The 13,458-nt window shown below is 42.9% G+C and overlaps 1 protein-coding gene across 1 annotated transcript in view; it reads left to right on the top strand.

The window, feature by feature from the left end:
• Positions 1 to 9,219, top strand: part of card11 (caspase recruitment domain family, member 11) — a 217,199-nt gene extending 207,980 nt beyond the window's left edge. Inside the window, exons 23-25 of the mRNA XM_084329390.1 lie at positions 4,674 to 4,795; positions 5,414 to 5,529; positions 8,751 to 9,219. Of these exons, the coding sequence (XP_084185516.1) occupies positions 4,674 to 4,795; positions 5,414 to 5,529; positions 8,751 to 8,955 (443 nt within the window). The 3' untranslated portion in view covers positions 8,956 to 9,219. The remainder of the gene's footprint in view (positions 1 to 4,673; positions 4,796 to 5,413; positions 5,530 to 8,750) is intronic.
• The last annotated feature ends 4,239 nt before the right edge of the window (positions 9,220 to 13,458 follow it).

Below are 13,458 nucleotides of genomic sequence, written 5' to 3'. Positions count from 1 at the left end.
AGTTTTATTTCTTTATCCTCATTCATTAATGTGACGTCAACGGCTCATTCAATTTCTCAAATCCGTCAAACAGCGCATCTCATCAGACATCTTAATCCCAGTTACAATTAAAATAACCACATAAATGTGTACATCGCACCGAGCGAGCGCCACGGTATATATAACGTGCATTATTTAGGACAAAGTGAATTTAGTATCAGCATTTTGGGTCTATTTTACATTTCAAAAGCCCCCTCTGGAAGAATGGAGCACAAAAACGTAATTCAGAATGGTATAATGCAGATCGTAGACTGTGGGAATAATTTCAGGAAACGGGCTGTCACTTCTTTGCGGGGGCGTGGCGATGGTTGATCCGGCTAACTTGAACTTAAACCCTGCTTTCGACCAGGCTCAAACTTTTGGATCTGTTGTCATGGTGATTTGGATAATCCAGGTACGGGGAGCCGGAAGTCAGACTTAAGTCAGACTTAAGTCAGACTTCACCGAAAGTTATCCGGCTAACTCAGTTATCCAGGTACGGGGAACGGGGCCCTGAGCACACTTAGCTAACGCCCAGTGGTAGAATATCGTTACTACGCATAAGCACTCCTCAGTTCTGCATTAGTTTCAAGGCGGAAATAAAGACACTGGCGCGTGTTCTGTATGACCCCGTAATCCATTATAGTTCATTGTGAAATAGCGATATTAGTGTAATTATTGTCAAACCCTAAATAGCATGTGGAATAGGTCTTTCTCTCCGAATGAATGCAGGTTTATATATATAGCGTTATATTTATATGAGAGAAACCCCTCCCTCCCGCCCTCCTCCCCGAGAGATAGAACACCCCCATATCGTGGTCCACCATGCACGGAGCCGAGCACCCAGAGCCCCCACCCGCCTCCGCCAGGCCCCCGGTCCACGAGAGCCCCAAGCCCAGGTCCGCAGAAGGCCTAAGCACCACGCCTCAATGGCCCCCCGACCCCCCGCAACCCCAAGCCCGGTGCCCCCCCGGCCCGGAGACCAGACCGCCCGGCCACGACGGCCGAGGACCCCAGGAAACCCCACCCCCCCACACCAATCCCACAACACGCAAGGCCCCCCCTCCCCCGGGTCGAACCGCCGGAACGATGGCCCCTCCCCCCGACCCCACTGAACCCACTGTACCTCCCATGTCACCGACATCACCGCATACATTTATGAAATTAAAACTAACAACACAATAAGAAAAAATGACATGGATATAAATGGTTATATGGTTCGCACTCTTTCCCCGGTTGGCGGTTTGGAGGGGGATCAGCCCTCCCACTGGAGAAGCCCCCCCCCCCAGAGACGAAGATACCCCCCGAAGGAGGCTCTCCAAGCCTCTCTTCATGTCCAACATTTTGAATTCTTGTCCTTCATATTTGTCCATGTGCACATTTAAAGCAACTGCTATTCTAACATAACTCTGAAGAAATAATATAAAAGAAGACTAAAGACAATTGGCACTTCCCAGGTAATTCCTTTTAACCCTGTTTGACCCCTGTTGGCAGGTTGGAGGGGTAAGGCTCTCCTGGAGAGGGCCCCTCCTATAACGACGGAGATGTCCCCTGTGGGGGTTCTCCAATGTCCCTATTATTGTCCAACATTTTATTTGAATTTTTATCTTTCATATGATAGTACATTCCCAGAGCTCCCGATCAGGTCTCTGAATGTGATTCCCCATGTTCCCCGTCCTCTTAGCTGTGTGTCCTGTGTGTTAGTGTCTATAGTTTAGCCTAGTACGTATTATTTGTATTATATGTCCCGAGTCAAGTCTCCATTTCCCCAACTAATGTGTTCACCTTGTCTGTATTCCCAGTGGTCTGTGTGTTGTCTGCAGTATGTCTTGAATCATTGCCTCCATTCACTATCTAATTATATGCATATCTGGTATTGAATCTTGGTCGGTGTGTATGACCTCAGTGCTCGAGTCCTGCTTGGTGTGTGAGACTTCGTTATTCGAGTTCTGGCTGGTCCGGTTGATCTCGGTTGGTGTGTGTGGCCTCCGTGTTCGCATCTTGGCCGGCCCGGGCGACCCCCGCGCCTGCATCTCGTGTGCGGATGGTCCGGCCGACCTCGGTGCCCGAGTCCCGGTTGGTCCGTTTGTATCCAGGGTCTCCCTGTCCCTCCCCCGGGGACCGTCTGTTTCGCCTCTCCCGAACCAGCCTCCATGTTCCTCCGAACGCCCCACCTTGCATCGAGCATCTTGGGAGTCTTAGTCTAGCACCCGTCCAATATTTCGCCGTCGACTAAAGACGCACTTCTTCAATCATTATCTGAAATTTTAAAGAAATTAATAAATAAGCTCTAACCCTAACTAACCTTACTGTCATGCACTGTCATCCTAATATACTAACCAACACTATAGCACTCAACACTTTGATGAACATTGTTACTCAGCTGATAGAGTTGTACCCTTCCTGCTGTCTTGTTGTACAAACTTGTAAGTCGCTTTGGATAAAAGCGTCAGCTAAATGACAATGTAAATGAACATGTTCCTTCTGTCAGCCAAGTCTGTGTATAGTGGGTGGGAGGGGTGGTCCCTGATGGCATGGAGCTTAGCCAGACTCCTCCTCTCCGTCACCACCGTTAGAGAGTCCAGCTCCACCCCTACCACATTACTGGCCTTCCTGACCAGCTTATCCAGCCTGTTTGCATCCCCCGCTCTCAGTCCGCTTCCCTAGCAGGTCACAGCGTACAAGAAGGCGCCCGCCACCACCGACTCGTAGAACATCCTCAACATCCTTGTACTGACGTTGAAGGATCTCAGCCTTCTGAGGAAGTAGAGTCAGCTCTGGCCCTTCTTGTAGAGTGCCTCTGCGTGTTTTGACCCGTTCAGTTTGTTATCGATGTGGACTCCGAGGTATTTGTAGTCCTCAACCATGTCCACATCGACCCCCCTGATGGAAACGGGGGTCACAGCCAGGTGTACCCCTCCTCCTCCCCAGATCCACAGCCAGTTCCCTGGTCTTCGTCACATTTAGCTGGAGGTCGTTCTTATCGCACCATGTGACGAAGACCTCTACCAGTTCCTGGTATTCCTCCTCATCACCGTCCTTTATACATCCCACTATCGCAGAGTCATCAGAAAACTTCTGAAGGTGGCAGGACTCTGACCGATAGTGGAAGTCATTGGTGTAGACGGTGAAGAGGAAGGGAGAGAGGACTGTCCCCTGCAGGGCCCTGGTGTTGTATTGTACTGCTCTACTCTATTCTGTTCTACTGACTCTGTTCTACTCTATTCTGTGCTGTTCTAATCACGGCAGTGGCGGCCGGTACATTCTTCTCCATGAGGGGCGCTATACCAAACATTTTGCAAACATGTACCAAGCATTGGCGAATATTTAATTAGGTACAACTATCACCATTGCCATCAATCAATATATGATCACAGTCAGTCAAATGCAGCCACGCTTCCAATATGCCCTACACAATCAGAGAGAGAGTGAGAGTGAGAGAGAGAGAGAGAGAGAGAGAGAGAGAGAGAGAGAGAGAGAGAGAGAGAGAGAGAGAGATATCGCAACTCTCACTTGTTAAGTTGAAACGCACAGTGGTCCAGCAGGCAGAAGGGCTTGATAAAGTATATCCACTGTCCAGACTGTGTTGATGTCCATCCATGTCCACTGCATCCATATATAGCTTCTTGTTAGCCTTTGTTGATGTCCATCCATGTCCACTGCATCCATATATAGCTTCTTGTTAGCCTTAGGCAACAAGTACTGTGTGAGTGACGAGCTGTGTCTTTGCCCATTTCCGCGTCAAACAGCCTGCAAACTACCTGGCGTTCCTATCGCCCTGCTCTAAGACAAACTCTAACCTTAACCAACTTTGAAAGAGTGCCTAAGCTTAACGGTCGAAAGAACTTGCCGTCACGCTCTAAGACAAAGTGTGACTGCATCACAACAACACAACAGCTAGCATCGAGTAACTATCTACTAACCAGAAACTGACGTCGGCCAATCAGAGAGAGCATCTCAGAGAAATGCGGCTACGGGAAAAACTGACGTCGGCCAATCAGAGAGCGTCTCTGAGAAATGCGGCTACGGAAAGTCTCGACGCTGCTGCTTAGATGATAATAGATCGCTGGGAAAAGCTCCCGGCTTCCATCATAATACATCATATTTCAACGCACAGCGCGTTACACACTGATTGGCTGTGACGGATACAGCGATGAAACCAGTGCACGGCATGCACGCCCACTGTAAGCGATATTGCGTCTAGCCCGAGAGAAATGCGGCTACGGGTTGCCAGAGAGAAATGCGGCTACGGAACGTATTCTCTATCCGACAGTCACTTCCTGTTCACGAAAACAATTATTTATATTTGATATATTAACGTTATATTGTGCATTGGAAACACAAACATACTTAAAATGAGTAAATATTATTCATTTTAAACATGTTTATATTATTTATAGGGCTATAAAATTTTTTTAAATATTTCTTCTTCTTCTCTCTTTTAAGCAGGGAGGGCGGCGCTATAGCGCCCCCATTGACCAGCCGCCACTGAATCACGGTGGAGTTCAACCTAACGCCAAATAACACCAACCTGGTTGTGTGGCAATAAAGGAATCTTGTATCTTGTATCTTGTAAATGTAGAAAATAATACATTGAACAAGGTCTTATATTTTATCATATTGCATTGTATTGTATTCTACATCCTATTCTCTAGACATTCTGACCAAGGAGGAGTTCCATTTGAAACAGAATGTGGAGCCATTCATCCATTACAGAGAGAAACAGGCCACATTTGAATGCATAACCAGAGAAAACATAGAGGCTGTCGCTGCCAAGGTATGTGTTATTGATTCATTTATGTGTGTGTGTGTGAGAGAGAGAGAGAGAGAGAGAGAGGGAGAGTGTGTGTGTGAGAGAGAAAAAGATAGAAAGACGTGAGAGAGTATCTGTATGTGTACACATAATATGCATAATGCACACAGTAAATAGCTTTACTATGGCTCTTTGAAAAACACTGCATGAGTGTGTGTGTGCATGTGTGCAATCCCATTTGCATACATATAGATGCATATGTATCCTTATATACAGTATATCATATATATATATATATATATATATATATATATATATATATATATATATATATATATATATATATATATATATATCTGTATATATCCCTTACATACTCTTACTAATCATACTGCTGGCCTGACCTACTATCATAGTGTCTTTATACCTTTATCACTGTACATAATAATACTATAACACTGTACTTACATCTGATTATCACTATTACTCAGTAGTACTCTTTATATATTGTACTTGTGCTGTATAATGACAATACATTTGAATCCAATCTAATTTAATCTATTATGTAAGCAGCTGTGTGTGTGTTAGATGGTTGTACCATAGCTCTGTCTAAAGTTCTTAACCCCCCCCGCCAATCATCAGGGGAGACACTGTCTCCTGGAGGCGGAGCTTAGCTGTGTCAAAGACCTTCTGAGGAGAAATATCTACCCCATCATCATCTACATTAAGATCTGTGAGAAGAACATCAGGAGGTTACGGTAGGCTTTATCTCCTTTACGTCCTACTCCTTTCTGGGTGTCATATTTATGTCATTGCTATAATTTTGTATCTTTTTTTTTCTTACTGAAAATGTGCTGTATGTGTTTTCTTATTTTGTGTTTTATTTGTTACATGTTCGCAATCAATCAATCAAAATCAATCCATATCAATCAATCATTTAAGGTAACAAGTCATATTAATACTTATACAGAGCACCTATATTTCATTTTATTGAAATATAATACATTTTCCTCCTCTGTGAGTAGTAAAATAATTGTATCTTTCTTTCTGACATTTTAACATCTGTTTTGTATTCGATGTTAGTATTGAAGGAAGTCTGTGATACTGATTTTAGCCTGGTATCAGCCTGATATTTAACACCAGGATTACTGTTTTAGCCTGGTATCAGCCCGATATTTAACACCAGGATCACTGTTTTAGCCTGGTATCAGCCTGCTATTTAACACCAGGATCACTGTTTTAGCCTGGTATCAGCCCGATATTTAACACCAGGATCACTGTTTTAGCCTGGTATCAGCCCGATATTTAACACCAGGATCACTGTTTCAGCCTGGTATCAGCCCGATATTTAACACCAGGATCACTGTTTCAGCCTGGTATCAGCCTGATATTTAACACCAGGATCACTGTTTTAGCCTGGTATCAGCCCGATATTTAACACCAGGATCACTGTTTTAGCCTGGTATCAGCCCGATATTTAACACCAGGATCACTGTTTTAGCCTGGTATCAGCCTGCTATTTAACACCAGTGTTGTGAAGGATCAGATTAAACCGAATATATATATTTATTTATGGATATATATTTAATAGTATTTGTATATCGTTTGATATCCCCTGTATATTCCTTGTACAATATGCACTGAATATCCCTTTAGTCTACTAAACAGCCCATAATAGTTTCATTCTACCATTGGACGAGAACCTGGCGCCAGCAGCCATACCCCTAGGTTCAAGTTCAATCGTGCCGACCAACATGTCGTGGCAAGCCCGGTTCCGCGTAGGAATACGTCTGGCGAAATACGAATGGTACTATTTGTTCACAGCGCATATATATATGGCGCAAGTAAAGTAGAACTTTTTTTAGTCCATTAGTTCTTTACCCTCCAACCGAGTAACAGACGCGAAGCCTCACCCACGACGCACGTGTGGTGTAGTAAGGCCTACTTGGCCTCAGAATAGGCATTGAGATATCGTGTGGATTAATAGTTGAATTGTCATAGTTTGGCACTATACCGTCGAGTTGGACGTATTTCTATTAAGCTAATAATAGTCTATTATGTATGGTGCATCGTTCGGTTAGAGTTATAAAGTGAGCAGCACCCCCATCGTTCCTGACGTTATCTGGAGTCTTAACCAGGCTGGGCAGACCACTTGTGGTGCTTGCATCCGAGGAGCTCCGGGCCAGGACGAGTGGACCTGTACATTGGATTACTTTACCCGGACGACGGCGAGCCTTCCACGGCTTGGATTATCTACATGCTTTGGGTGCTTTGATTATTCCATGGATAACGGCCAACACTGCTGAGTGTTGGAACTACCCCCCGGAGAGGAGTCCAGGTGAGACGGCGCTCTACACCAGTGAGGTCGCCTCACGTCTCTCCGTTGTGGACCGGCAGCTACCGTCCACCAGAGGGTCCAGCTGTATTCATCTGCGGACCGAGGTTCTGTGGGCATCGTGTTCAGGACTCTGAATTCTCCCAAGAAATCGTCGGCAAGATGGGATACCGCCAGCGGCTCTTCTAACCCCCCCTCCTACTGTCTTACAACCAGCGAGACCCCCCCCCCCCTTAGTGTATCCAGCTATAATCATTTAAGTACCATCGCTATAGTTCCCTAAAGAACCGGGTTGTATACTTACTCCCTGCGTAACCAGAGATTGGACATTCAATGTTGATTTACCTACGAATACTCATTTGCCATACAAGTGCATTTCAAATCATAAATGTCATCAAGTGAACGTTGTATATACCCTTTGCTATATAAAATATTCGATTTGTACATTTGTGTGGACTTCGTTTCATCAGGTGGGAAAGTGTTCATCATATCTATATCATGTACTGGATGGCCAGAAGTTAAAGTACAAGAGGTAGTGGTTTAATAATACCATACTTATCAATACAGTCAGGGAATTGTACCCCTCAGTTACAACCAGGATCACTGTTTTAGCCTGGTATCAGCCCGATATTTAACACCAGGATCACTGTTTTAGCCTGGTATCAGCCCGATATTTAACACCAGGATCACTGTTTCAGCCTGGTATCAGCTTGAATACTATCGTCACTATATTGACCTACAGTATCTCAAACCCAGCCCTCTTTTATTTGATTTTTTATTCTTTTTGGGGGGGGGGCTTTCTGTATTTTTCACCCATCCCAATTTAGTCGCTGTGCGCATTGCCCCACTGTCGACCTGGGGAGGGTGTAGAACTACCACATGCCTCCTCCGATCCATGTGGAGTCGCCAGCCACTTATTTTCACCTATTTTTACCAAGCCGGAGCCAGGTACCGCTGACAGCTGAATTCGATCCCAGGGTCTTTGCGGTGGTAAGCGAGTGCTTAATCCACTGCGCTACCCAGCCGCCCAGCCCTCTTTTCTTGATCTTCTAATCACAACTGTTGCTTCAGGGAAAACGCCTAATCACCTATCATCATCACCCATACCATCAAACTAAACTCCTCTCCTGTTAATACGCTTGTATTGCCACATGTCCCATTCAGAGTACTAGATCATTTTCACAAACGAGCGTCTAAGAGTCGCAGACCAAAGGATTCGCAACCGAATATTAAAAATATACTTTATTTAAGTTGTCCTGGACAAGGGGACTATGTATGAAAAAATATATATAGATGTAAACACTCTCAGATTAAAGCTGAAAGTCTGCACTTTGACCTTTTTCATTCAATCTTTATTTCATCTTGAAAGATCATTGAGAGCGAGTTAAGTATAGTCATTGTTCCGTTTCAAATCCAACGTGCTGGAGTTCAAAGCCAAAGTTTTGCTGGACTCTGCCTGCGCGGCAGCAGAGCACGAGGGCTTCTGCACGCATCCCGCACCCCGTTGCATCAGCCAACCAGTATGTGTAGAGAGAAGCTCACAGACCCCTCTTGCAGAGAGCACACTCATACACTACCAGGGCGGGGGGTTACAAACATACAGCCACCGCAGTGTCACTTCCTTCCTGTTTCCTGTCCACACAGAAAGCTGCCTCTCAGTGTGGGTTCGGAGGAGGAGTTTGTGAGGTTGTGTCGGTCGAAGGAGAAGGAGCTGGAGGGCATGCCGTGCCTCTACACCAGCATAGAGCCTGACTCCTGGGCCGGGGCCGACGACCTCCTGAGGGTCATCAAGGACAGAGTACTGGAGGAGCAGAAGAAGACTGTCTGGGTAGAGGAGGATCTGCTGTAGGGAAGGGACATGGACGCACACACACATACACACACATGCACATGCACATACACATATACTGTACACACATGCACACACACACACACACACACACGCACATACACATACACATACACACATACTGTACACACACACACACACACACACACACACATGCAAACATCTATGCACACACACAGACACACACCATGAAAATTAATTAAAACCACCTTCATGTATATAATTTAAGCTCATAGTGAACCACAAACATGTGTACTAGGCCTGTGCTCCAAATGTTATATAAGATCCAGTAAATGCATTACATTCTCTTTGTAAACGTGTGCTCTTCATTTTATTTAGCTAAATAAAAAAGATTCCAAACATCAAGAATTTTGTTCTTTTCACTTTAAGTCAGAACCCTCCCTCTTTTTGTCCTTTAGTGGCTAGAGGGATGTTGTTATAGATGGTAAATGGACTGCATTTAATAGCGCTTTTTATCCATAGTGCTTTACAACTTAATGCCTCACATTCACCCATTCACTCACACATTCACACATTCACTCACACATTCACACACTGGAGCGTAACAGTAAGAAGCATTTTGTATGAAAGTATTCTGTACTTCTGTATGACAACTATTAAAGAAACTTGAAACTTGACGGCGGAGGCAACTGCAAGGTACCAACTTGCTCTTCGGGAGCAGTTAGGGGTTAAGTGTCTTGCTCAAGGACACTTCAACACGCTGCCGGGAGGAGCTGGAATCGAACCTGGAAACCTTCCATTTACCAGATGACCTCTCTACCTCCTGAGCCACTGTCGCTCCACAACTTGTAACCTAGTGGGTAAAGGTAAATGTAAATGTAAAGGAAGGTTGATATGACCCCTGCCTCTACAGCCTGGTATCACAATTACACACCTTCTGAGTTGTTTCTCATCCAGTCTGTGGAGTCTCAGCCTCCCTGTCTCAATAAGGAAAATACCTAATTTACGGCTGCTATTCTATCAGTCAGGTCTTAAAAAAAAGAAATAATAGAAAAAAGTTGAATTTACATTTAGCAAACCCAACTCTACATTTTCCTTATTTTACACCACAGTGCCCTCTAGTGGCTCTGCATGCTGAAAAGACATCCATGAAGAATAGAATAGAATAGAGAATACATTTTCCTGAGCCAAACTGTAAAGCATTCCATGATAAAACCAGAAATAGGATTTAACTTATAGAGTTCTAAATAGATAAACATAATTATAGAATAGAATAGAGTAGAATGGAGGCATGCTGAACGTTTGTGCACCTTATCAAGCAGTACAACATGCACATGATACACAAAACACACAATGTCTTAACCTGTTACGCTCTACGGTCCCCCAATTGTTTCATCATAAATCGATCAATACAGACCGTATTAATTAATGTTGTGTTTCTTTTTCAAATGTAGCCAAGGGTAAAGACCCTATCAAACAGCAGTCAAAGTGTATATTTTCAGCACTACGTTTGTTTACAGATGATTTTAAAAAAAAATTATACGAATTTCTCGGAATAATGTGAATTCTATCGCTCTTTTATTGGAAAACGCGAGGAAATGACTAAATCCTTCTGTTTAATCATCTTCCCATTATTCATTTGCTTAGAGTTTTTGTACACTTGATCTCAAGAAGGTGCTGAATGAGCTCAGTGAGAGAAATCTGCCCAACCACAATGTTAGCATGGTGTTATTCACTGTCAAAGATGCAAAGAAAAATGATCATTTATATTCTCCTTTGTTTCATTACGATTTACTCAACAACGTCCATAGATGTTCCTAGATGCCAAGACCATGCGAAAATTGACCTTGTAGAAGTGGAGCAATCTTCCATTTACTTGGGCATGTACTTTTAGGTGGATTTTCTGAAAATAGAGCTTAACAGGTTTTAAATGTTGTTTTAAAAAGGATGGATGTGACACATCACAAATCACCTCAGCCAGTCCTTCATGCCAGTAGCCATCAGACTCCACAACCGTGGGCAGGGACTGCTGCCAATAGTTAGAGAACTAATGGCTGGAGAACATGAGAACTGTCTGACTCTTAATACTAAACACTGCATGGACTCTGGTACAGTGTGCTACTGCAATATATACCATGTATACTTGTCACAAACAGAGGTCTATAAATGTTGAATATAATTGTGTATATGTTTTATAGACGTGTGAATTTACACTATTATGGTAACTGGACCGGGTTGCCCGTCCAGCAGGTGCTTTTAGCACGGGTCCCGGCAGGAAGAAATAATAAAGACGTTTTCCAAAAGTAAATGGGTGTTTTATTTATGCATCCCAAAAGGAAGGGGAATAAAACCCACAACCAAAGTTGACACACAAGGGGAGGGGAGAACAAACAGGGAGAACAGCAAAAACAAACAAACAGTAAACAATAACCCTACATTACTAACCTCATCAGGATGGGGGGAGAAATAAGGGTAGCGTCACCACGCCGCACAGAAAAGCATACAAGCCACAGTACTCCTAGGCTATTTAAACCCCAACACATGGGAAAAGCACAGGGGAACCCTGGGCACATACAGTATAGTGACCCAGCGTCACAGTAACATATCGAGACACAAACAAGTATGGTTGGTAAAACCGGGCAAACCACCCAGCACACAATACCTACACCACAGGCTATTCACCACACGCATATGAACCCTCACGGTTCATATGCTCACTTAATTTGGTTGTTTGTTTCTCTCTGAATCAATCAACTGAGTTCACCCCTGTCATAGGAGGGTGTGAATCTAGCAGCTGGTGGATTTTCTCCTGCTAATTAGTCCAATCAACTGTCAGAGGCCAGGCTTGTGTTTTAAAAACTCATGCCTGAAGCATATGCACACTGACCTTTTTCTGTGAAGAGAGAGACGTGCATGCCAGGCTGAGAGAACTCGTCGTGGCTGGTTGCCTAACAGAAAACAAACTGTAGCAGTAAAATAACCCGGCTCTCCTGCGGACATATTTAAAAAAAAAAGTTAACAAATAATTAACTGTAGACATTTGTTAATGATGAATAGGCTTCACTTCAGATTAGGGCACACAATAGCATCTGCAAATGATTTATAGATGTTTTATGAATGTCTTAACAAATCATTTGTTAAACAAGAAAAGACAAGTCTGGTAATTGCTTCGTGTGTATTCATAAAAGTCCACAAATAAACAAACTATTAGACATTTGTTAATGATGAATATGCGTCACTTTAGATTAGGGCACACAATAGATGATGAACATATGATGAATTGAAAATTGGGGAGCCTGATGTAAACAAGACGAAAGTCTTTCTCTGGTCTGCATCCCCTTAACAATTGTGTGTATTGAGCTGTACTGTATTGTACCCATTCTGCAATCTGTTAATACAATTTTCAATAATCAATCAATCAATCAATAGCATCTGCAAATGATTTATAGATGTTTTATGAATGTCTTAACAAATAATTTGTTGAACATGAACAAATAAATGGAGGTATGTAACGTTTGGGCTTTCTACCTCTCACAGGAATGGAAGCCCTACTGCCATCCTGGAGTACTTCACCCTGTCTCTGCACTTATCTCTGATTGTTGTCACCTGTGTGTGTGTGTTGTGTCACTGATTACTGTGTGATGTATGCTGGGTATTCTTGCCCTTTATAGTAATCATCTGTTCTCCTCTCTGTTGTCGGTTCTTCAACAGTGTTACTGGAAACAGTCGTCCACAGGCAGAAGTGGGATATCTGGCCCGGTGTTATTCTTTAGTTTTGTTAATAATTTTTCACGCTTGAGAAGTCTTTCCTAATTACTCTCAGTTGTAGCCTAGCTATATTTATGTTTTCATGCTGCATTTATTATCGCTCAAACTGTTTCTGAAAATAAAAGGAACATCATATTTTGAGAAGAGCAACACCATCTCCGCCTCCTTCTTGCCTTCTACTACTGGACTCAACATTCTTACATCGATCCATAACAGAGGTACAGTATAGTAGTTTTTTCATATGCATTTTTCAAAGCATCCACAAATGTGTTACTACTCATTAAACAACATTATTTAATGATGAACAAATCAAGTACAAATAATGTAGAACTAATTTGTAAATGTTATACAAATATAGTTATACATGATTTAATAATAATTTACGAATGTATATAAATGGTTTGTTCATGATTAGTTCATTATCTACAAATACCTTATAAAGGTCTTCCTGCACCCCACCAATACACTGCACACCTTTACCCCCTTGGGACGTTTTCTGTCCCAAAGGGACTTACATGTGATTTTTATATATTTTTTTATGAAAACATTTTATTAGTTTTTTTTAAATCTCTTTATTAACTTCAGTCCTCAACATACATATCAAATATTCATTCATTTTCAGGATTTTAACCCCTTAAATACCAGTTTGTGTGATTTGAAGCGTGGCTTATTTTCAAGACAAAAACACTAAGGGTTAATTATTTTCCATTCCATAAATGCTAATGTAATTTTTTTTGGGGTGGGATTATGAGAGCCTGGAGTGTCGAAGATTGG

The sequence above is a fragment of the Notolepis coatsorum genome (assembly GCF_963971535.1).
Source record: "Notolepis coatsorum genome assembly, chromosome: 14".
NCBI lineage: Eukaryota > Metazoa > Chordata > Actinopteri > Aulopiformes > Paralepididae > Notolepis > Notolepis coatsorum.
This window is presented reverse-complemented; position numbering and strand designations above follow the sequence as displayed.